The sequence below is a fragment of the Euprymna scolopes genome, chromosome 17, assembly GCF_053919585.1.
Source record: "Euprymna scolopes isolate OS-2025 chromosome 17, ASM5391958v1, whole genome shotgun sequence".
Classification (NCBI taxonomy): Eukaryota; Metazoa; Mollusca; class Cephalopoda; order Sepiida; family Sepiolidae; genus Euprymna; species Euprymna scolopes.
The window spans coordinates 119,581,136-119,604,052 of record NC_136498.1 but is presented as its reverse complement, the minus strand read 5'-3'; the positions used below and the strand labels follow the sequence as shown (position 1 = coordinate 119,604,052).

At 34.0% G+C, this 22,917-nt stretch overlaps 1 protein-coding gene across 2 annotated transcripts in view; it reads left to right on the top strand.

The window, feature by feature from the left end:
* The window catches only part of LOC145296931 (pancreatic triacylglycerol lipase-like), a 62,293-nt gene extending 50,208 nt beyond the window's left edge, over positions 1 to 12,085 (top strand). For both annotated transcript variants that reach the window (XM_080143134.1, XM_080143133.1), the window contains exons 9-11: positions 3,541 to 3,667; positions 6,216 to 6,413; positions 11,981 to 12,085. In XM_080143134.1, the coding sequence (XP_079999260.1) occupies positions 3,541 to 3,667; positions 6,216 to 6,413; positions 11,981 to 12,062 (407 nt within the window). In that variant the 3' untranslated portion in view covers positions 12,063 to 12,085. The remainder of the gene's footprint in view (positions 1 to 3,540; positions 3,668 to 6,215; positions 6,414 to 11,980) is intronic.
* Positions 12,086 to 22,917: the final 10,832 nt, after the last annotated feature.

The window sequence follows — 22,917 nt, the reverse complement described above, 5'->3', positions numbered from 1 at the left end:
AACGAGTGAAAAAATGTGGGAAATATAAAAAACAACAAAAAAAAACAAAAAAAAACGCGCACAACATTTCAGCTTGAATGAAGATTCTCTCAAGGTAATCCGGAGTGCAAAATAATTCTTTAGAGAGAATGAAATCCAAAATTAAATCCAGTATAATATAAATAGTCCAGTTGGGAAGTTTTCAAAGCAGCTGAAATAATGGAAATTGCTTTTTTCGGATAGTGCAGTAGTGCAAAGAAAAGTTGATCTCAAGCTGAGCGGACTCGAGAGATAAAATGGACAGAAAAAACAAATATGTCAGTAAACGCCCCGCACACAAGAAAGTCTATTAACTAACACAGATCAAGCAAACCGCGGCAAAATCCGACTGTGGAATGAACCTACTTCGTCTCGAACAATGGACGCGGTCATCCAACCAGCTATAATCAATATATAAACATAATTTTCAAACAAAATAAATGTCTGTTTATTTTGTAATAATGCGTTGTTTTTGGTTTCATACGTATATAATATGTATTTATTTTATTCAAACTCAACCGGCGCTTCTAAGGAACAAGAAATCTTAACGTGAATCCCGCGTGATCTAACGCACCGTTCTGAGATTTAAAAAAAAAAACTACCGTAAAAATAACAAACGGACTTCTACTTTCTGATTATCTGCCCCAGCAACAACATGGAAAAAAGAAAGAAAGAAAGACATACTGATGATGAGGCATTGCCTCGAAATATATATTTATGAATTTCAACATAATTTTCAAACAAAATAAATGTCTGTGTATTTTGTAATAATGCGTTGTTTTTGGTTTCAAACGTATATAATACGTATTTATTTTATTCAAACTCAACCGGCGTTTCTAAGGAACAAGAAATCTTAACATATATATATATATATATATATATATATATATATATATATATATATATATATATATATATAGGGGGGGGGGCAGCGAGGAATCTCTAGATATATCCAAGGCTTTTGACAGGGTATGGCATGAGGGTCTCCTCATGAAAATTAGATCAAACGGTATCACTGGAAGAATTCTTAACATAGTTAAATCCTTCTTAGATAAGAGAAAAATCCAGGTTGTCCTCGACGGTCGTACATCTAAACAATATGATATAAATGCGGGAGTGCCTCAGGGGTCTATCCTTGGACATCTATTGTTCCTAATATTTATTAATGACCTCCCCGACAAAACTGCCTCTCAGATGGGTATATATGCTGATGACACCACACTCTATAACAGGCATGACAGGAAAACAAATGAACACATAACTAAAGAAATGGCAAAAACGCTAGAGGATGACCTCCAATCTGTAGTGGAATGGGGACAAAAATGGATGGTCACATTCAATGCTGCCAAGACTAAACTGGTTTCCTTCAATAATTACAAGAAACCTTCTCTGTCACCAATAGCAATGGCCAGTGACTCCCTATTTGAGAGTACATCTTTCAAATTGCTTAGCCTAACGTTCACAGGAAACATGAGTTGGAACAATTACATTGAAAACATTGCCAATGCCGCTGCGAAGAAGGTAGGCTCTCTCTACCGTGCTAGAAAACTACTAAAATAATGATAAATAAATATATATATATATACTTCAGAATCATTTTTTATTTAACAATCAGTTGGTATGGAAACCTGTGATTATAAGATTTACAAAATATTACTGGCGATAATATTCTATAAGTTATCCCATCTAATTTTCATATCCTTTTCTCCAAATCCTCTTGCTACAGGAGTTCTGATTAATTAATTATTTTGACTTTGACTTTCCATGTCTCACTGACTTTAGCAAATAGGGTACATACCTTTATAAATATTTGCTAATATTTTCTCTCCTCTGATGAGATGGTTGACATCAAATCCCTATGTAGGTTAAGGAGATTAATTTTCTAAAGTATTCTTTGTCTTGCTTAGAATAATAAAAAATCTTTGATATGAAACTCAACCACTTCATTTCAATAAGGGTTTTTTGAAATTCATTGAATCACAATTTAATATATATATATATATATATATATATATATATATATATATATATATATATATATATTCTACGTATTATATAAAAGGAACTGTGTGTGTGTGTGTGTGTGTTTGCCGATTTTAGGAAATTTCTTACAAATATACTTTATGTATCCGGCAGTGTTCTTCGATAAATTTTGTATCAGAATGTCTTCGATAAGTATCGATAATCTATAATTGAAAATGTCTGATGAAAAAAGGAACAGACGATTTCGATCAAAGTTAACGCCTTATACAGCCTAACAGCACAAGTGCATTTCAGATGTTTTATTGCAACACAAGCAGATAGGCCCGGCATATAAAATCAACAGCAGGTTCTTTAATATGACAGAGGCGTATTCAAAATGAATATTTCTGTTTTGAACACAACTGAGCATGATACTAACTTTTTCATTTTAAACTTAAATTCAAGTCATTATTACCGCACAACCAGAAAGGCCAGGCATATAAAATTAACAGTAGGTTCTTTGATATGACAGAGGTGCCTTCGAAATAAATGTTTCTGTTTAAAGCACAATTGAACTATGATATTTAACTTTTGCATTTTAAAATTTAATTACAGACATTATCAATAAAAATAATTTTATAAAATCAACAGTAGGTTCTCTACAGTGCAATGTACACTGCAATATATTTTCATCACTGCAGAGAGGCATGCGAGGTTTTCTCCAGGTGCACTACAATGGGTCCTCAATTAGAGCAGACAATCAAACGATTTAATTGTTTCGATGACAATAAAAATATGGTAGGGTGAAACGTTCATTGATCCTCTTTGAATCCCGGGCAACGTCGTATATCCCTGCTAATTGTATCTGTTTTACAGAAATGATTGAATAAAGATTCTATATTACGTTTCGGAATTTTTGAGATGAGGATTGGTTATTCGTATTATTTGGATTCTTCGGATTACTGTTCTCATCATGAGTGTCATTTTCACAACGTTTCGGTGGATGTAACCTCCGACTTTCTTCAGGTGTATCTTGTTGAACTCGGGAATGTTTCTATCGAGCTCACAAAGACCCGTAACGCAGTGGCTAGAGTATTTAGAAAAATCAATTATAAAAGTGATATTCTCCTGAAAATTAAAGGTTCAATTTTCAGTGTGGGCGACTAAAAAATACAATTGCGTCTTACTTAGGACCTCTATCCAGTCATGGCTGACGGAACAAGAGCATGCTACTCCCCTGAAGTAAATAAAGGGATCCGTTTAAAATTCCATCCAAATTCCCGAGTTCGACAGAAACATTCTCGAGTTCGCTAATATACACTTGAAGAAGGTCAGAGGTTACATCGACCGAAAGGTTGTGAAAATCACACTCAAGATGAAAACAGTAGTCCGAAGAATCGAAATAATACGAAAGATTCTATAGTCAAAACTTCGTTTTCTGTGGCGTTATGCATTACAAGGAAATCGAGTTTGACTTGAAATAAATGCGAAAAGAGTTTGATAAACCGTGAAACAGACAAACCTTTTTATTTTCTTTCTTTCTTTCTTTTTCTTGAACAGAATTCCTGTATGAAATAGAAATTGATATCGGAAGACATGCCCTTGATTCAAGCAAACAACGAGGAGAACTTTATCTTCAAATTGTTGGCGATGGAGCCAAAACGGATCTAATCAAACTCACCAGGGGGTAAGTTGTTTACGTAAAAGAATATATCACGCAATGGCGTAAGCAGTAATCTCGTCAAAGAATATAACGTACTTTATTCAGAATTATTCAGAATTAGCAGGAAGAACCGGCATTGCCTGGGATGGAATGAAGAAGTCAATGTCATTTTTTGTCCAACCATATTATTGCTGTTATCCTATTTATTTATTTATTTTACATTTTGCAATATTCACTTTTTAAAGTGGGGTCAGGTCATGTTACGGTGTAACAGAGAACGGACACGTGTATACGCACTTACCGAACCGTATGCGAAATAACATCACGGCAATGAAAAAGAAAAAGACTATACAAAGAGGAAAGAGCACGTTAGAGAAAACGATCACGTTAGAGACGTGGGAGGCGTTCAAGAGGACAGAGGTTAGAGAGAAGGAGTATAATCACGTTTGATTCGGGAAAATAATAATAATAAACCAACCCCGGACAAGAACAACCATACTATAAATAAAAATACTAATAACGAACAAGATAAATGCAACTGTAGACACCACACACTTTGCCCAGTTCAAAATAAATGTCTAACCAAAAGCGTAGTTTATCAGGCAACAATATTTGCGAAAGAAACCCCGAATAACAAGAAACATTACGTAGGCATGACTTCCTTAGATTTCAAAACCCGATACTATGACCACAAAAGTACATTCAACAATAAAAAACACTGTATAAAAACAACACTAGCGAATAAATACTGGGAACTCAAAGAAAGCGGACATTCGCCGGTAGTCGAATGGAAAATAATAAGACAAGCTACCACGTGTAGGCATCTAGACGACCCATGTAGATTATGCCTTCATGAAAAATTTGCGATCCTGTACTTTAAAGAACCCCAACATCTATTAAACTGTAGAAGAGAAATAGCAAATAACTGTGTTCACAAAATAAAATTTACTCTAGGATAGCGATACAAAATAGTTTTAAAACTGACAAAAACAATAGAAAATAAACAAATAAATAAATTAAATAAACATGAATATACATAAACGATCATACATATATATATGTATATATATATGTATATATATGTGCATATATGTATGTACACATATATATTTATATATAAACTAACAATAAAAAAAAAATTTAAAAAAACGCCACTAACCTAGTTTTAAAACAAATCCTTTGTCCGATAAAATGCATGCCCATTGGCTGATAGGAAGGGGCGTGGTGGATACTAGAAAGCTGATTGGCTAACTAAATCCTCAATAGAAGAGGACCATATAAAAATGATAAACAACCACAGAATTCACGCATAAGCCTGACGAATCCTAGAGTGGATGAAATGCAGAATATTCAGTGTAGCTTAATCGCCATATATATTTTATAAATTACTAACTAGCTCTACCTACGTATTGCGCACTTTTGAAGTAAATACTTAAAGTTTACGCATAAATCTATACTTTCATATATTAATTTTATGTGAGTAAATGAAGTAGTTATATATATATATATATATATATATATATATATATATATATATATATATATATATATAATGATTACTTCATTTAATCATATAATATGATTATTTCATTTAATCACATAAATTAATACACGAAGATATAATTTTATGCATAAATTTTTCAGTATTTACTTCAACAGTGCTCAATACATATGTAGAGCTTGGTAGTAAGTTATGAAAATATATATGGCAATTAAGCTACACAGAACATTACGCGTTTCATTCTCGTGAGAATTCGTCAGGCTTAATGAAATGCAGAATATACTGTGCAGCTTAATTGCCATATATATTTTCATAACTTACTATATCTCGATGGTTCACTCCAACTTGTGTGCTTGCCATTACACAAATGAAACCAGTCATCTATAAAAAAACATAAAAAATTAATAAGTAATTAATGAATGTTTGTTTTTCAAATGAATATGCAAATTAGTTAATCTTCATGTAGCATCTGGTCTACAGACATAAAACTTAATATATAGAGTATTCAAACCCATGCAATACTTTATATTTGGGCTTAAGCCAGCGAAAATTGGTGCAAAAGTGTGAAAATGAAAGGAATGAAATTTGCCAGGTGAAGGTCGAACGACAGCATTATGAATATGCATGCCTAACGTAATAGCTATTGGTTCATGTATTAAATTTTAGCTTTGCAGCAAGCATATATATATATATAAATATGTATTAAATACGTTTGAAGCCAAAATTGGAACGAAAAATTTATAAAATAAACGAGTGTTTATTTTTTTAAGAAATATATTTCAGAGTAAAACTCCCTTGTCATTCTTTTGTGTGTTTTTTCTCTTTTACTCTGAAATATATTTCTTAAAAAAATAAACACTCGTTTATTTTATAAATTTTTCGTTCCACTTTTGGCTTCCAACGTATTTAATATGTATTTATTCTTCAAATTTCAGTCAGCGATATGTGTGTGTGTGTGTGTGTGTGTGTGTGTGTGTGTGTGTGTGTGTGTGTGTGTGTGTGTGTGTGTGTGTGTTTTGGCGGGGACTGGACAAACGTGCATATTTTACTTTTAACTTTTTTTTTCTTCAGACACAGAGATCTGAAACCAGACACAAAGATGTCGTTCGTGATGAGGACGAAGACGTTCATCACAAAAGTGTTATCTGTTGAGTTCAAGTGGATGGAAGACAAATCGTGGTACAAACCCTGGACGTGGGGAATCCTCGGTGGTAAAAAGAAAAATATCTACATTAATAAGATCAAAGTTGTAAATAATGATGCTGAAGAGTGAGTATGACTGTTTTGTTCTCATCCGGTTGTTTTAACCATCATCTTTCTGGTATTTACTTCCTTCTCCAGAAAGATGTGACACAAGGTCTCGGAAGTGGGGGAAGTCCAAAAGTTAATAAAGTCAATCCCTCTGCCTGTTCTACAAGTACTTTAATGGTGAATGCTCCGACGAACTACAAGCACTTGTACTCCCTCGCCGTAAATACCCCCGACAACCCAAACAAGCAGCAAAATCCCACCCCTACACAGTAGAGATCCCTAAATGTAAGAAAGCTTTCTACTCTAATAGATTATTCCTCAGAACTGCTAGACTTGTGGGTTCTTGCTTCCCCAACTGTACTGACATGCAGAAGTTCAAGTGTAATGTGAACAGGCATCTTGCTGCTCAACTCCCTACATAGTATCCCTGCAACTCATGTCCCTGATTTTAGCCTCCTACATCAAAGTGGCACTGTGTTTCGGGTGAAAATGGTAAAAAAAAAAATCTGGTTGTTTTAACCCTCATCTTTCTGATATTTACTTCCTTCTCCAGAAAGATGTGACACAAGGTCTGGAAAGTGGGGAAGTAAAACCAGTGCCCCTAAAGGAGTAGCACTATGGATTTTTAAAAACTGCCTGAGCAGCCTTGTCGGTATTTCCCAGTAGGGGGGGGGGCCTTAGAGAATAAACCAGAGGTTTCCAAACTACAGTCCGCCAAAGTCTTTAATCCAGCCACCAGAGCACTTATGAAAAACGTAAAAATGTTCAAGGAAAATTTTTAAAATGTAAATGTGCGAAAATAGTGATTTTTTTTGTTTGTTTAAAAAATGATTAAAGAAAATGAGGTTTTAAAGAACCAGTTTCCCTAAAAAGCAAAACTAATGAGCAGAACAGTATAAAACACGTCCAAGTCATTTTTTTTTGGGGGGGGGGGGCTGCATAGCTCTAAAATCCTCAGCAATATGCCTCACGCATTTGAAAACTTTGAAGATCCCTGCATTACTCCTTCCATCCCCTGAAAGCTTGGAAGCAAAGACCAGGGAGAGCGAACCTGCTAGAACTATACAGGACGATAAGGCCTTAACCTCAGACAACAGAGACAAAAAAGTCATTTTAAAAATGGTCTATACTCTGCTGGCTTTGGTAAGCCGTTCCCCACTTTAGAAAAGCCATTGATTTGTTTTCATTCTACTTCAGTTAGTTCTCAGAAATCAAGGGGCTTCTTTCTAAAGCTAACACTTTATTTCTATATAAGATAAATAGATATCCGAGTCTTGAATCAATATTATCCTTTACTTCATCCTAATTTTCTATGATAGCTGCTTGACTGGGAAAACTAGGTGTTGTATGTGATCTCCGCTTATCACAGCATTGTTTCTAGTCATTTTGGACTTCTCCTTGCCATTGGACTCAAGCAGTGATGATTCCAGAAAGGTGTTGTTGGGCATTGTGCAACTCTTGCCTCACAATTACACGCACATGTGGTATCCGTTATCTTTCAAGACTGAACAGCGGCAATGAGGTGCTTGACTGATCTTCAATCGATGGTCACTCTCTCCTGCAAAAACATTTGCAACAAATACTTGTCTAACTAAAACAACTATAAATGATTTCTTTTACTCTCTATCAGTATCTGAAACTAAACGGAAATTCCATGTGCAAAGCTTACTGTCTATCTGGAAACACAATACTGCAGGGCTGCTTTTCAGCTGATATGAATATGGTCGTTGTCAAGTCCAATGTAAACAAGTTCTTCAAATATATTGCCGACTTCTCCCATAACCACTATCCAAGCCTGAAATATCCAGAACCACACTAATTCTAGCAGCCTTTCTTTACCCAATTTTAATAGTAGTAGACATGCAATTAACATTCAACGAACACTGCTTAAAACCCATACGTACATTGGCTCAACCTCTACGCTAATTAAACTCCACATTTCAAACCATATCCATTCATTTAACGAAGATAACATGGATAACAAAAAGGATAAAACACTTTTTACATTAATAAAAAATCTAACGGCTAAAAGCGTAAGTTTCTCTAAATCGTCACTACTCAAAAAGTCTAAATCCTACACTCCTGGCGCTAAGTCTTTCCAGTTCTGTAGCTGTACGCATTATCACCTTATCTCAAAGTATTAACATCATTAATTCTAAAAACGAATTAATTTCAAACTGAAAACATGGAAAAAATACAAGTACAGCCAATTCGAAATTACATTACCCCCATCCACCATCATTCATTTCCCCTTCGAGTTATTAACTGATAATTTTTATATCACCCTGACCTGTAACTTTCCTCTAACCTATAATCCCATTTTCTCTTTTATTTACCATTCTTTAAATACTTTTATCCCCCCAGTAATCCATCTTTTCTTTTTTTTACTTTACGTCATTTTAATTAGACAATTATCATTTAGCTCCAATTCCCTTTATATCCTTCTAATGCATCCATCGCTTTGCATTTTTTCACCCCTCTTTGTATTTAGCCCTAAAGAACTCCCGACTTAGTGCCTTGATACTATCTTCTTTTTCGGCTATACATGATTCTCTTGTACGTTTTTATATTTTATACCGCTTTATTTTCTACCATTCTATTCTAAAAAAAAAATTTTCCTTGTTTGTTTTTCTTCTAGATTTCATTACTCCCTGACCTTTTTAGTACATTAACTCTTAACTCTTTTTTTTTCAATTCTCTCCCCGTGAACCACATTGTAATGTTGATTACAATCTATTCCTCTATAGCCTCACTTAAATTATTTCCATTTAAATCCATCGTACACTTTAACATATGCTAGGCCCCTCCCCTCCTCTACAACTCTCTCGAGACCAGCATATTTCATTCGCCCCAATTTATTCTCTAACTAGATACACATAAGTTTGAATGTCTTACTTTTATATTCTTGCTAATTTTTGTTTATCAAATTTAGCAGTTCTTTCATGCTCAGCTTATTTCTCAATATTATCTTCATCTAAAGTTTTTACCAATGTATATATACAGTAGCGTCCAAAAGTTAAGGAACAATCAATCATTTTTTTTTAATGGCTTCTAACTTTATCTATGAAAAAGAAAAAGAAAATTTTTGGTGAATTTTCCAATGTTTAATAATGGTAGTTAAAGAAAAAAATTTTTTTAATTTTTGATTTTAATACATATTAGTTTTTTTTTACATATAAATAAATTTAATTAAATTACAGGCGTCCAAAAGTTAAGGAACGAGAGAAATTCATTATGAAAAAATAAAGAATCCTTTCAGTATTTAGTGAAAAGCCCCTTGTTTTCAATCACACTATGGCATCTTTTGCTGCAAGACAGAACCAATGGTTCACATGTTATAGGTGAAATATTATTCCAGGATGTTTTTATACATTCCCATAAATCATCAAGATGTTTTGGGTTTTTTTCTGTGATCTTATTACCAATAATTTTCCAAACATTTTCAATTGGATTCAGGTCTGGGCTCTGAGCTGGCCAATCCATAACGCAAATATTGGATCTATTTAGCTCTTCTAAAACTATTTTTGCTTTATGGCACAGTGCATTGTCTTGCATAAAGATATCAGAATTAGAAAGATTCGGTACCACGTTCTCTAATCAATTCTCTGTACATTCGGGCATTAACTTTTCCATGGATTCTCACAAGGGGGCCAGTTCCTTTTGAAGACATCATGCCCCATACCATTATACTGCCGCCTCCAAATTTTACTGTACTTTTAACGCACTTAGGGGACAGTCTTTCTCCATTTTTTCTTCTGACATGTGGTCTTTTGTCTGATCCAAAAAGATTAAATTTAGATTCATCAGTAAAATGAACCTTTTCCCATTTTTTTTCTTCTTTGGACTCACTAATCACTCCATCTATTGCAGACTTTTGGATATCATTGGATATTTACATACATATTAGACTTTCCTTTTCATTTTATGTAAATACTTTTACTTTCTTCTTCCAATTTTCTTTCTCGCAATGTTTTAAAAAATTGAGCAAAAATAGATACTTATTTATGCTTACCTTTTGCTTTGCTGTTTTTGATCTGAGGGGAAGAGCCTTTCTTTTAAACTCCATGGAATAAGGAACCTTTCACCTTTATTTTGCATTCCTTGTTTGGAATAAAATATTGTAAATGTAATTCTACGATATCTTAACATTTTTACTTATATATATATATATATATATATATATATATATATATATATATATATATATATATATATATACATTAATGTATATATATATATATATATATATACATTAATGTATATATATATATATAAATATATATTAATATATATATTAATATAAATATATTAATATATATATATTAATATAAATATATTAATATATATATATTAATATATATATATATATTAATATGTATATATATTAATATAAATATATTAATATATATATATTAATATGTATATATATTAATATAAATATATTAATATATATATATTAATATGTATATATTAATATAAATATATCAATATATATATATATTAATATGTATATATTAACATAAATATATTAATATATATATATATTAATATGTATATATTAATATAAATATATTAATATATATATGTATATATTAATATATATTAACATATATGTATAAATATGTATTAACATATATGTATAAATATTAATATATATGAATATATATTAATACATATATGAATATATATTAATATATATATTAATATATATATGAATATATATTAATATATATATAAATATATATTAATATATATATGAATATATATTAATACATATATGAATATATATTAATATATATATATGAATATATATTAATATATATGAATATATATTAACATATATATAAATATATATTAATATATATATTAATATATATATGAATGTATATTAATATATATGTGAATATATATTACTATACATATGAATATATTTTAATATATATTTATATATTAAAATATATATAAATATATATTAAAATACATATGAATATATATTAAAATATATATATATATTAATATATATATATATATATTAATATATATCAATATATAGACACACCATCTAGATCTGGAGTATCTGAGGTATAGATATTTTGATAATTTTTTTGTAAGTTTTACCAACCCTAACCCGACACGTAAGTACATAATAATGTTTTCCCCTGAAATGTGTTAGTTTAAAAGATCAACACAAACATAGTGATAATGCACAATATATACAGACAGAAAATAGAGGCAAATTTTCACTTTCCTGAGAACAGTTCGTCTGTGGAATGCAATACCGTATATCTGCTTCCTGGCTTACTATAACATCTTTAAGTCTAATGTGAATAAATTTCTATTGAGTAGTCCATGTAAGTAATCTAGCCTTACCAAAGTTCCACCTTAACCGATGTTGTTTCACCCACTACCTAGAACTTGTCCCGCTATCTTTGAGTGATGTCCAGGGTTTGATAAGTGGTGACCCTTTAAGTAAAATTTAAACCAAAAAGAAAAAAAAAACTATATAAGTGAATACATTTTCAGCCAATAATCACACACATCGAAAATTCTTACAAATAAAATTTATTTTCTCTTTTCTTTTTCAGATTTTTCTTATGCCGTTTTGGTTCCACCCAAGTGAAAGCCAACAAAATAGAATCGTTCAGTACGAGTTCATTTTGTACCTGAAATAAAATTCCTTTATTTTTTAATTTGTTTTATGGATTTTTTTTTTTTTGTTATCTTTTGTTTTTAATTTGGCCAATTTTTCATGTGCTATCGTTTTTATATAGCGAAATTTTCTTTTTGAGAAAGAATCGACCAATATGTTGAAAATAGAAGATTTTTAAGAAGAAACTTAATGTAATGCTAATAAAATAAATATAAAAATATTTTCGGTCGACAACCATTACAACCATTTATTACATTTATTTATTTAATTTTTTTTCTAAATTAAATATCCTCAGAAACTCTTAAATATTATTACACCATGTGCTTATTTCCACCATATTTCCTTTATTAACCCACATACATTTGGAATAAACATTACGGATGGATTTTTCGTGATTAATGTATCGCACCAAAATATCTTTATTTTAGCGTGGCGGTAATATTAATAAAATTCATTTTTTCTATGGAATATCCATACAGCAACCCTTCTCCTCAATAGAACATCTTTCTTTCAAACTATGTGAATAAATTGCTTGTTCATTTTTACATATGTCACATAATCTGAAGTGGAACGTGTATATCAAATCTGTTGCCAAGGTCCCTGGAAAAATGGTGGGATCCTTTTATCGATCCAGTAGATATCTCACTGCTGACGCAATTCTCTACCTATATAAGAGCCAAGTACGTCCAAGGATGGAGTATTGTTGCCACATCTGGACAGAAACTGCTAGAAAGACCTTATCCTACCTTGACAGCGTTCAAAATAGACTTCGTATCCTAGTAGGAAATGCCCTTTACTCTACCCTGCAACCTCTTTCTTACAGAAGAAACGTTGCGAGTCTGTCTCTGCTTTATCATTATTTTCATGGTAAGTGCTTGGCCGAGCTCCAATCTATGCCCCCGCTCACCAAACTTTCATGAAAAACACTCATCTAGTTTAAAAACACTATCAATACTTTCCCCCATATGTGTCTTTATATGTGCCTCAACCTAAACGTGGATTCTGTGAACAAAGCTTCTTTCTTAGAATTGCACACCTTTGGAACTCTGTTCCATTTCCCTTCTTTCCAGCTGACTACAATATGGTCGTCTTCAAGTCCAATGTAAACAAGTTCTTGATGAGCTGTTCCCCTTAAGTAATCGAATTTACCAAATTTCCACTACTAACGATTAGTACGATATTTTCCCATTGACCAATGTTCACTCTTTAACCCTTATCCTCTGGGCCTTGATAAGTGGTGACTCCTATGTAAAAAAAAAAACTCTTTTAGGTCATTTAATGATACAAGTTCAGGGTTCAACCTAATTTTTTTTTTTTAAATACAGAAAATACAGAAAAATATTTATCATGTACATACCTGTCATGGTATGAAGGTGTCATATTCCAAAAATTATGTAATTAGTAGTTTGCTTTTTTTTTTAATTAAGAAAATAAAATTTTATTAAGAAGTATGGTGTGCCTCGGTCCGCCATCTTAAAAATTCATCACTGCTTACCCCCCCCTTAACAATCTCTCGAGAACTAAAAGATCAAAATAAGCTTTGCAATGGATACGATAAATCTATTAATTGCTAAAAATCATAACATTTGATTTTCTTAGTTTTAAAAAACATGTATTTGATCAATTTAACTGATTTTTGAAACATGACATTTTCGTACATCATAAAGATTTCTCCGTATTTTTGTTTTTCAATCATATTAAACACTGGACTTGCATCCATTCAATAAATTTACCCCCAACTTCGAATTTTGATTCTGGCCACTGCGTTTCTGATTTCTGTGTTATCCAGTCTTTCGGTTTTTTTGACTAGACCCCCTCCCCAACTCCACCACCATCACCCTGTTATTAAGTTCCCTCACTTTTCTATGCTATCACAATCGATAACCAATCACTTTTCCATGCTATCACAATCGATAACCAATCACTTTTCCATGCTATCACAATCGATAACCAATCACTTTTCCATGCTATCACAATCGATAACCAATCATTTTTCTATGCTATCACAATCGATAACCAATCACTTTTCCATGCTATCACAATCGATAACCAATCATTTTTCTATGCTATCACAATCGATAACCAATCACTTTTCCATGCTATCACAATCGATAACCAATCACTTTTCTATGCTATCACAATCGATAACCAATCACTTTTCCATGCTATCACAATCGATAACCAATCACTTTTCCATGCTATCACAATCGATAACCAATCACTTTTCCATGCTATCACAATCGATAACCAATCACTTTTCTATGCTATCACAATCGATAACCAATCACTTTTCCATGCTATCACAATCGATAACCAATCACTTTTCCATGCTATCACAATCGATAACCAATCAGAAAAAAAAAACAATCTGTTATCACCTGTTTATTATTATCGACCTTTCTTGTTTTCTTGCATCCTATCCTGACCTTTCTAAAGATCACGTTCCCACACATCTCCACTCCCACCCACACACGCACAGCAATCAGTGACATCTGTTTAGTTTCAAGGAATGACTAAATTCTTGCCCCCCCCACCCCCCACCTCCATTTTTTTTTCTGGTTATTCTTGTGATTTAATCTAAGTTAGGAATTCTTGGTTTGAGAGTTGGCTTAAGCATGACGTTTTCTTTTAATTATTACAAGTCCAACATAAACAAATTCCTGATAAACCGCTCCCTTAAGTAAGACACTTTATCGAGTCTCCAATGCTAACGATTACTACAATTACTACGATACTATCCCATTGATTACTGTATACGCAATAACCCTTATTCCCGAGTGGCTTCTGGGCCTTGATAAGTGGTAACTACCATGTAAAAAAAAAATTTATTTTTGTAATTATACTCTACATTTCGTTCGTTGGACACACATCTTAAGTGTTATTTTCACGTTTCGGTCAATTTAACCTCTGGCTTTTTCAGGTGTATCTTGTCGGACTAGGAAATCTTTCTGTCAAGAATCTGCACAGTATTTCGAATGAAGCTCTTTATTTAATACACGATGTTAGCATGTTCTAATTGGGTACAAGTTCTAACTAATTTGCAATTGAGGATCGCCTGCACTTGGGATTTAACCTTCAACCTCTAGAAGAGTGCGTCTTACAACTGAACTTTGCCAAGTACTTTATCTACTACGGCACGGGTCTTTAAGGACAGATTCTTGAGTTTGACATAAAGATGGTATTTACTTCCATACCACCGCAGAGAGATGTTACACGAGATTGGAAGGTATGCGGAATCAAGCCCAGCACCCCCAATGGAGGAGCACTTTAGCCTAGCAAAAATTACCTCGGTAGCACCGTCAGCATTCAGTGATATGAGCGCCTTGGGCAGTAAGCAATAAACTTAACCCCCACCCCCGAAAGCTGACCTGGGACTGGGAGGGTGGATGTTCTAGAACTACACAAGATACTGCAGCCTTAACCTCAGTCAATAGGGAAAGGTCATTAAATATTCTGTTGACTTTGGAAAGACAGTTTGTTCGACAGAAAGATTTCCCGACTTCGACAAAATACACATGAAGAAATTTGGAGGTTACGTTGTAAAAATGACACTCAAGATGAGAACACGATGATCTTGAACATGTAGTGCAATGGGGAAAAAGGTGGCTGGTTAATTTCAATGCATCTAAAACCAAGCTCATCTCTTTCCATCATCAACACTTTGACCCCTGTCTGGCACCAATTAAAATGAATGGTTCTCGTCTTGAGGAAGCTTCATGTTTAGACAAGCTTCTAGGTTTGACCTTTACTCCTGACCTGAAATGGATCACATATATTAAATCTGTTACCAAGGTCCTTGAAAAAATGTTGGGATAATTCTACCATTTCTCACTGCCAATGCAATTCTCTACCTGTATAAGAGCCAGGTACATCCAAATATGAAGTACTGTTGCCATATCTGGACAGGAGCTGCTAGAAGCGTCTTATCCTACCTTGATAGAGTTCAAAATAGACTTCGTAGCCTAGTAGGGGATGCCCTTTTCTCTTCCCCGCAGCCCACAGAAGTGACATTGCGAGCCTGTCTCTGCTCTATCGTTATTTTCATAACAAGTGCTCATCTGAGTTCCAATCTATGGTCCCCTGTTACCAAACTTTCAGAAGAAACACTTATCTAGCTGAAACCACTCTCAATAATTTCCCTCACTCTTTATCTGTGCCTAAACCTAAATGTAGATTCCATGAACGAAGCTCCTTTCTTAGAATTGCACGCCTGTGGAACTCTGTTCCGTTTGCCTGCTTTCCAACTGGCTACAATACAGTCGTCTTCAAGCCCAACATAAACAAATTTTTGATAAGCCATTCCTCTTAAGTAATCCAATTTACCAAATTTACACTTCTAACGATTATTACTACGATAGTGTTCCATTGACAATCATGCGCTCATTAACTTTTATCCTCAAGTGGTCTCCGAGCCTTGATAAGTGGTGACTTCTTTATAAAAAAAATAACGACTGTCTGATATATTAACAAATTAGCAAAAGCCACCTGACATGTTTTTTTATAGACTAAAGAAAGAATTAATACACTGTAAGGCAGAAGAATAGTTAGAAGATATCTCACTGAATACTTGTAACCTTACACATATTTACACACGTAGACCCAACACGTTGTAACAGAGTATGTCGCAAGGAACATAGGACAAGTAATAACTCGACTCCTTTTTTTTTTTTTTTTTTTTTTTTTCGTAACAGCAACACTTATTTCCTCATTTTCCCACTACGTGTGACTTCTCGTTACGGCTGTGACATCACCCACATCCCTGTAATCCTCCTCTCTAATGTCCCCTCTCTCCTTTTTATAGTCTTTTTTTTTCCTTATTGACATCATTTTGCACGCGGTGGGTATTTGCATATACCTGCTATACGTGCATCCACGCTCTGTTGCATACTGAAACTTAAAGTTTGTATTGTTCTTCAATGTGGTTTAGGGCAACGTGTGACACTATGGGGTCAAGTCCAATGTTAACAAATTCCTAATGAACCGCCCCCTTAAGTAAACACTTCATCAAATCTCCACACTAACGTAATGTACTTGCAATAACCCTTATCCCTGAGTGGCTTCCGGGCCTTGATAAGTGGTGATCACTGTGTAAAAAAAAAAATTTAAAAAAAATAAATGCATGCAGCGAGGTGCATATTGCGATGAGGTGGAGTGTTTGACCGGACAGGATGGAGTGGAGGAGTGCAGAGAAATGCAAAGACTTAGCTAGCAAAATAGGACCAACTGCCGAGCTATCATTATGGGCTTGTTACAGGCAAACCAGATGGTATATTGTCTCAAAAATGGGGACAGAATTGGAATTATCTACGAGATGTCAGAGATGTTTGTATCAGAAGTGACATTAGATGATAAGGGCCGCACACTGTGCTGGACGAAGAAACCCAGGGGACTGCCAATAGATATCAGTGTGAGCCCCCCACCCAAGAAAGAGAGAGAGAGAGGTGTTGAGTGGATGAGACAAAGGGAGGCTCTGACCAGAAGAGAGAAAGAATGTTTTTAACTTTCTCCGAGGGAGAGGTGAAGAAAAAGGGTTGGATTCAGAAAAAGGAATTCTAAAATGAGTAGAGTTGTAGCCAGCAAACTGAACGACTGGGCTAGTCAAACGCTCCCAACTTGGGAGCCCTCAGGGCCTGATTTTATGATGTTAACTAGCCTGTGTTAATGGGAAATCTGTGACTTTACTGGTCTGGTCTTACATCGTTTCACTGCTATAGTCAGTCACCTCAATTTAGACATTAGCTGTTATGAAGTAATGAAATTAATAAATAGTTTGTTATTGTTATAAACCGGAGTTCTGTTTGTTTGTGGTGAGGACTCCTCATTTTGCAGCAAGCTGCAGGGACCAGCGAAAGGAGTAATGTACCTGGAGACTACACAGGATAGGAGACGATTTGGTCGAGAGACAAAGCGCCCCACCATGGAAACACAATGTGTGAAGACGATCCATTAGCCAACTTGTGACTGGACAATATACGATCGAAAGGTCACCTGTTATATCGGGGGTGCAGTTCGACAAGGTTAGAGACACCCAGTGTGAATGGTGCAGTTCGGCAACGTTATAGACGCATGTTTGTCCACATGGTCATATGATGTTTTTTTCTAATGATATCATTATCTCTATCTCTACTATTTTATAAGAGGAACTTTGTGTGTGTGTGAGTTTATTCCCTATGGACTCGAAAACGGCTGGGCCGATTGTTTTGAAATTTCACATAATTGTACTTTAAGGAAATATTTTTTTTTTTTTACTCACCTTCATCCCAAACAAGGCATGCTGCCACTTGGATGCAGGAGGCTACTAATTGGGACGATACCTTAGAAAAGTTAACAAGATGTTAGTTTACATTACATCTGAACTTCTGCATGTCAGTACAGCGTGGGAAGCAGGGAGAGAATTCCAAAGTTTAGCTGTTATATGGAAGAAGCTATTAGAGTAGAAAACTTTCTGACATTTATGGACCTCAACAGTGAAGGGGTGTGATTTTGTTGCTAAGCAGGTTTGTTGGGGATATGTACGTGGAGGGGGCACAAGTGCAATCAGTTCATCAGAGCACATTCCATCAAAATACTTGTAAAACAGGCACAGGGATACAACATTGCGGCGATGAGACAGAGGTTGGAGTCTAATTGACAACGTGGGATCTGTTGGATTGGAGACACTTTTTTGGACCCTATTCAAGAGGGAGAGACTAGTAGTAGATGCACCAGCTCAGATGTGGTAACAATATTCCATACATGGGCGAATGGTGGCCTTACAGGATACTCTCAGGTGTAAGCAGTTTTCTAGCACGGTAGAGGGAGTCCACCTTTGCAATGTCCTCAATATATTTATTCCAGTTCATATTTCCTGTGAATGTTAAACCGAGGAATTTGAAGGAAAAATTTTCAGGTGGAGAGTTATTTGTCATGGATATCGGTGGTTGGAGAGATTTCTTGTAATTGTTAAAGGAGAGTAGCTTAGTTTTACTAGCATTAAATGTTACCATCCATTTACATCCCCATTCAAATACAGTCTGGAGGTAATTTTCTAAAGATTCAGCTATTGTCTTAGATTTGTGTACATCCGTTTTTCCCTCATGCATGTTATAGAGCGTGGTATCATCAGCAAATATACCCATTACAGACTCAATATTATCGGGGAGGTCATTGATGAATATCAGGAATAATAGTGGTTCAGGGATCGACCCCTGAGGCACTTTTTTTTTTTTTTTTTTTTTTTTTTTTTTTACACAGTGATCACCACTTATCAAGGCCCGGAAGCCACTCAGGGATAAGGGTTATTGCAAGTACATTACGTTAGTGTGGAGATTTGATGAAGTGTTTACTTAAGGAGGCAGTTCATTAGGAATTTGTTAACGTTGGACTTGAACACATCCAAGTTGTAGTCCAGTGGGAAGCAGGCAGACGGAACAGAGTTCCACAGGCATGCAGTTCTAAGAAAGAAGCTTTGTTCATGAAATCCACGTTTTGGTTTAGGCACAGATATAGAGTGGGGGAAATTTTTCACATTAATGTTATCCTGCTTGGATGAACGTCCATCAATGACAACCTGGAGAGTCCTATTGTCTAAGAAGGATCTAATTATAGTTAGCATTCGTCCAATTATACTATATGATAAATCCCTTTAAGCCTGGAGTTCTGTCTTCAAGGAACACATACCACTCAGAACGGATCTTTTGTCTACCCCTTATTTAAGAACTTTAAAACATTTCAACAAACTTTGGCCTTTCAAAGTATGTTCTACATTTCTGTAAAATTGTTCATATATAAATACATTTTGTTCAGCCATTCATAATGTCTCATCTCATTCCCAAAATCTCGTTGAGTTAGAATTTACTAATTGGTGATCTTTTCATAACATTCATGCCTTTTTTATCCCTCTATTACTCGTCCTATGTTCCTTGCGACTTACTCTGCTACAACATGTTGGGTCCCGGGTGTCTAACGTTACAGAAAGACGTCTGGTCAATTACAGATAGAGTAGAAAGATATCACTATCCACTGAGCAGCGATTGATTTACATGTCAGAGAGATGAACAGCCGTTTCTGTCGACAGAGACAAGCTATATAGATTGAAGACTCCCCTCTTGCAATGTTACACCTGATTCTAGAAAAAAAAAAAAAAAAAAAAAAAAATCAGGGAAACCACTGCTAACAAGACAAAATCATAGTATGCAAATTCATATCAACGACGTCTTTAACAATCATAAGAATAGGGTGATGTTATTTACCTCCTTATCAGAAGGTTAGACAAGGTTTGGTGTGATTTTGAGAAGCAGACTAGAACAAGTGCACTTTGGCCTGAAAAAAAAAAAATATATCCAAGCAACTCTGCTGACATTCCTTATAAGCAATTAACAATAAGCTAATCTTTCTCAGAGAGAAGGTAAAGCCTGGGAGAGTGAACTTCCTAAGACTAAACAGAATCAACAACAAAGCCACTGCGATATCGATTTGTAGGAAAGGGGAGATAATTCACAATAGAAACCATATTCATATCATTTAGAGACTTTGGACCGACTGCTCTCATCTGGAGTGTCATTTTCAATGTTTCGATCAATGTAACTTTCAATAGGTGTATCTTGTCGAACTTGGGAATGTTTCGACAGAAGGACCCGTGGCACAGTGGTTGGAGTACTTGGAAAAAAAAAATCATTTAAAAAACTGATATCCTCCTGAAGGTTGAAGGTTCAATTCTTAGTGTGGACGACCAAAAAATATAATTGCGAATTACTTAGGACCTCTATCCCATGATGGCTGATGGAACAAGAGCATGCTACCCCTGTGAAAAAGGGTTCTGTTCAAATTACCAAGTTGAACAGAAACATTCCCGAGTTTGACAAGATACACCTGAAGAAGGTCGAAGGTTGCACTGACTAAAATGTTGTGATAATGACAAAATGAGAACAATAGTCTGAAAATTCCAAATACGAATTATCAATCTTCATCTCAAAAATTCAGAAATGTAGAAACCGTATTAGTAGATAACCCAAGAAGCACTAATTTTTTTTTTTTTTACCTTTATGGAATGTTAATATCTGATAGAAGTCAATCATATAGGGGAAGGAGAATATAATTAACAGTATCTACTGAAAAAAAAAAAAAAAAAAAAAATTATACTGCATTTCAAAGCCAATTCATTAAATATTCCATAAAAATCAGTTAATTATAGGAATTTAATCAAATTTTAAAAAGTTAATCAATTTTTATAGGATATAATTTAAAAATGTACAGGTTAATAATCACAAAAGGATGTTTGTAATGAAAATTTCTAAAACAAAGTTCAGAAATAGATTCAGAAAATGGAATGTTAGAATTTTGCATTGTTAGTTGAGTTTTATGGCATACCAACCCTTATTTGATCATTTTATGTCAAATCTCGACTGATCTGGGAGACCCGGGTTTATACCAGACTTTTAAAAAATTCTGCTTGATGACCTTTGCTAAAAACTCAGCATTGTAGAGGTGAAGATAAATATAAGTAATCCTAGGAAAGGAGTTGCACCCTCCCTTACATCTGTGTATAATAACTAATGAGAAGGGAGATTTCAGTTTATCCCTGAGTATGGTCAACCACTTTATATTTGTCGATTTATTTGCTTTGATTCGAATTTTATCAAATATATTTTGTAGAAAAAAAAAAGTCTGTAAATGATATATTTCTATTTGAGATCTTGAAAGATATATTCACTCTAGATTAAAGTGCAACTAGGATGGAGTTGTGGACAAATAAGAACTGACGCCACACTTTATAAGGTTCCCATGTCGAATTTTACCACTGTTTTAGAAGGGAAAATATATTTCTTATAAAAATATACCCTTAAAGAATTCAATTCATAAAAAAAACTTTTTATTGATTAAATATGATGGCTTTCAGAAAATTGATCCTTATATATATATATATATATATATATATATATATATATACACACACACACACACACTTTTTATTCAACCCAAACAAGGCATATTACCACTTGGATATAAAGGGTTACTATTTGGGATCACATCTATGTAGGGAGTTGAGCAGCAAGATGTCTATTCATATTAGATTTTAATGTTGGTACAGTGAGGAGCAGGAAACAGGAGCAAATTCCAAAGTCCAGCAGTTTGAGATAAGAAACAATTAGAGTAGAAGGTTATCCAACATTTAGACACTTCTACAATGAAGGGGTGAGATTTTGCAGCTTGTTGTTAGTCAAAGGTGGGGGAGGATTTATGTCAAGGAAGTACAATTGCTGTGAGTGTGTTAGATCACATTTCATTAAATTACTTGTAAAATAGGCACAGTGATACCGTTACAGGAAAAGGGTTGTCCCCTTTTCCTGTAAGTAAGAAGAACATTAGGTAAGTGGAAAATGAGATTAGGATAGACCAAAATTTGAACCTGGTAAGCAAAGTTCAGAAATAGATTCAGAAAATGGAATGTTAGAATTTTGCATTGTTCAATTTCACATAAAATAGTTTAGATATGTTTGTTTGTAAAAAGAATTTAATTGTTCATTCTTTTATGAAAACTGAATTAAAAAGGTCAGCTAAAAAAAAAAATAATGAACAATACAATTTAAAAATATATGGAAAATAGGTTAGGTTGAAAAATAGGTTAGTGAGAATTTTTTGTGTTGCAGAAGTGTGTTTTGAACAAACATGTGTTAGCCACGTGCATTGATCACGTTTTGAACCACACATCTTATGTCATATCAGAAAGGGAATTTCTCAATATAGGAGCTAGTTTTATTGGGACAGTCAGACAGCGACAGTCGAGCGAAGGGAGAACATTTAATCATGTAGTAACGAATTTGAATTCCAGACATCAAATCATTCGACCGGTCAAATGAAATATAAAGAACATCATTGATTTTTGTAACTGTT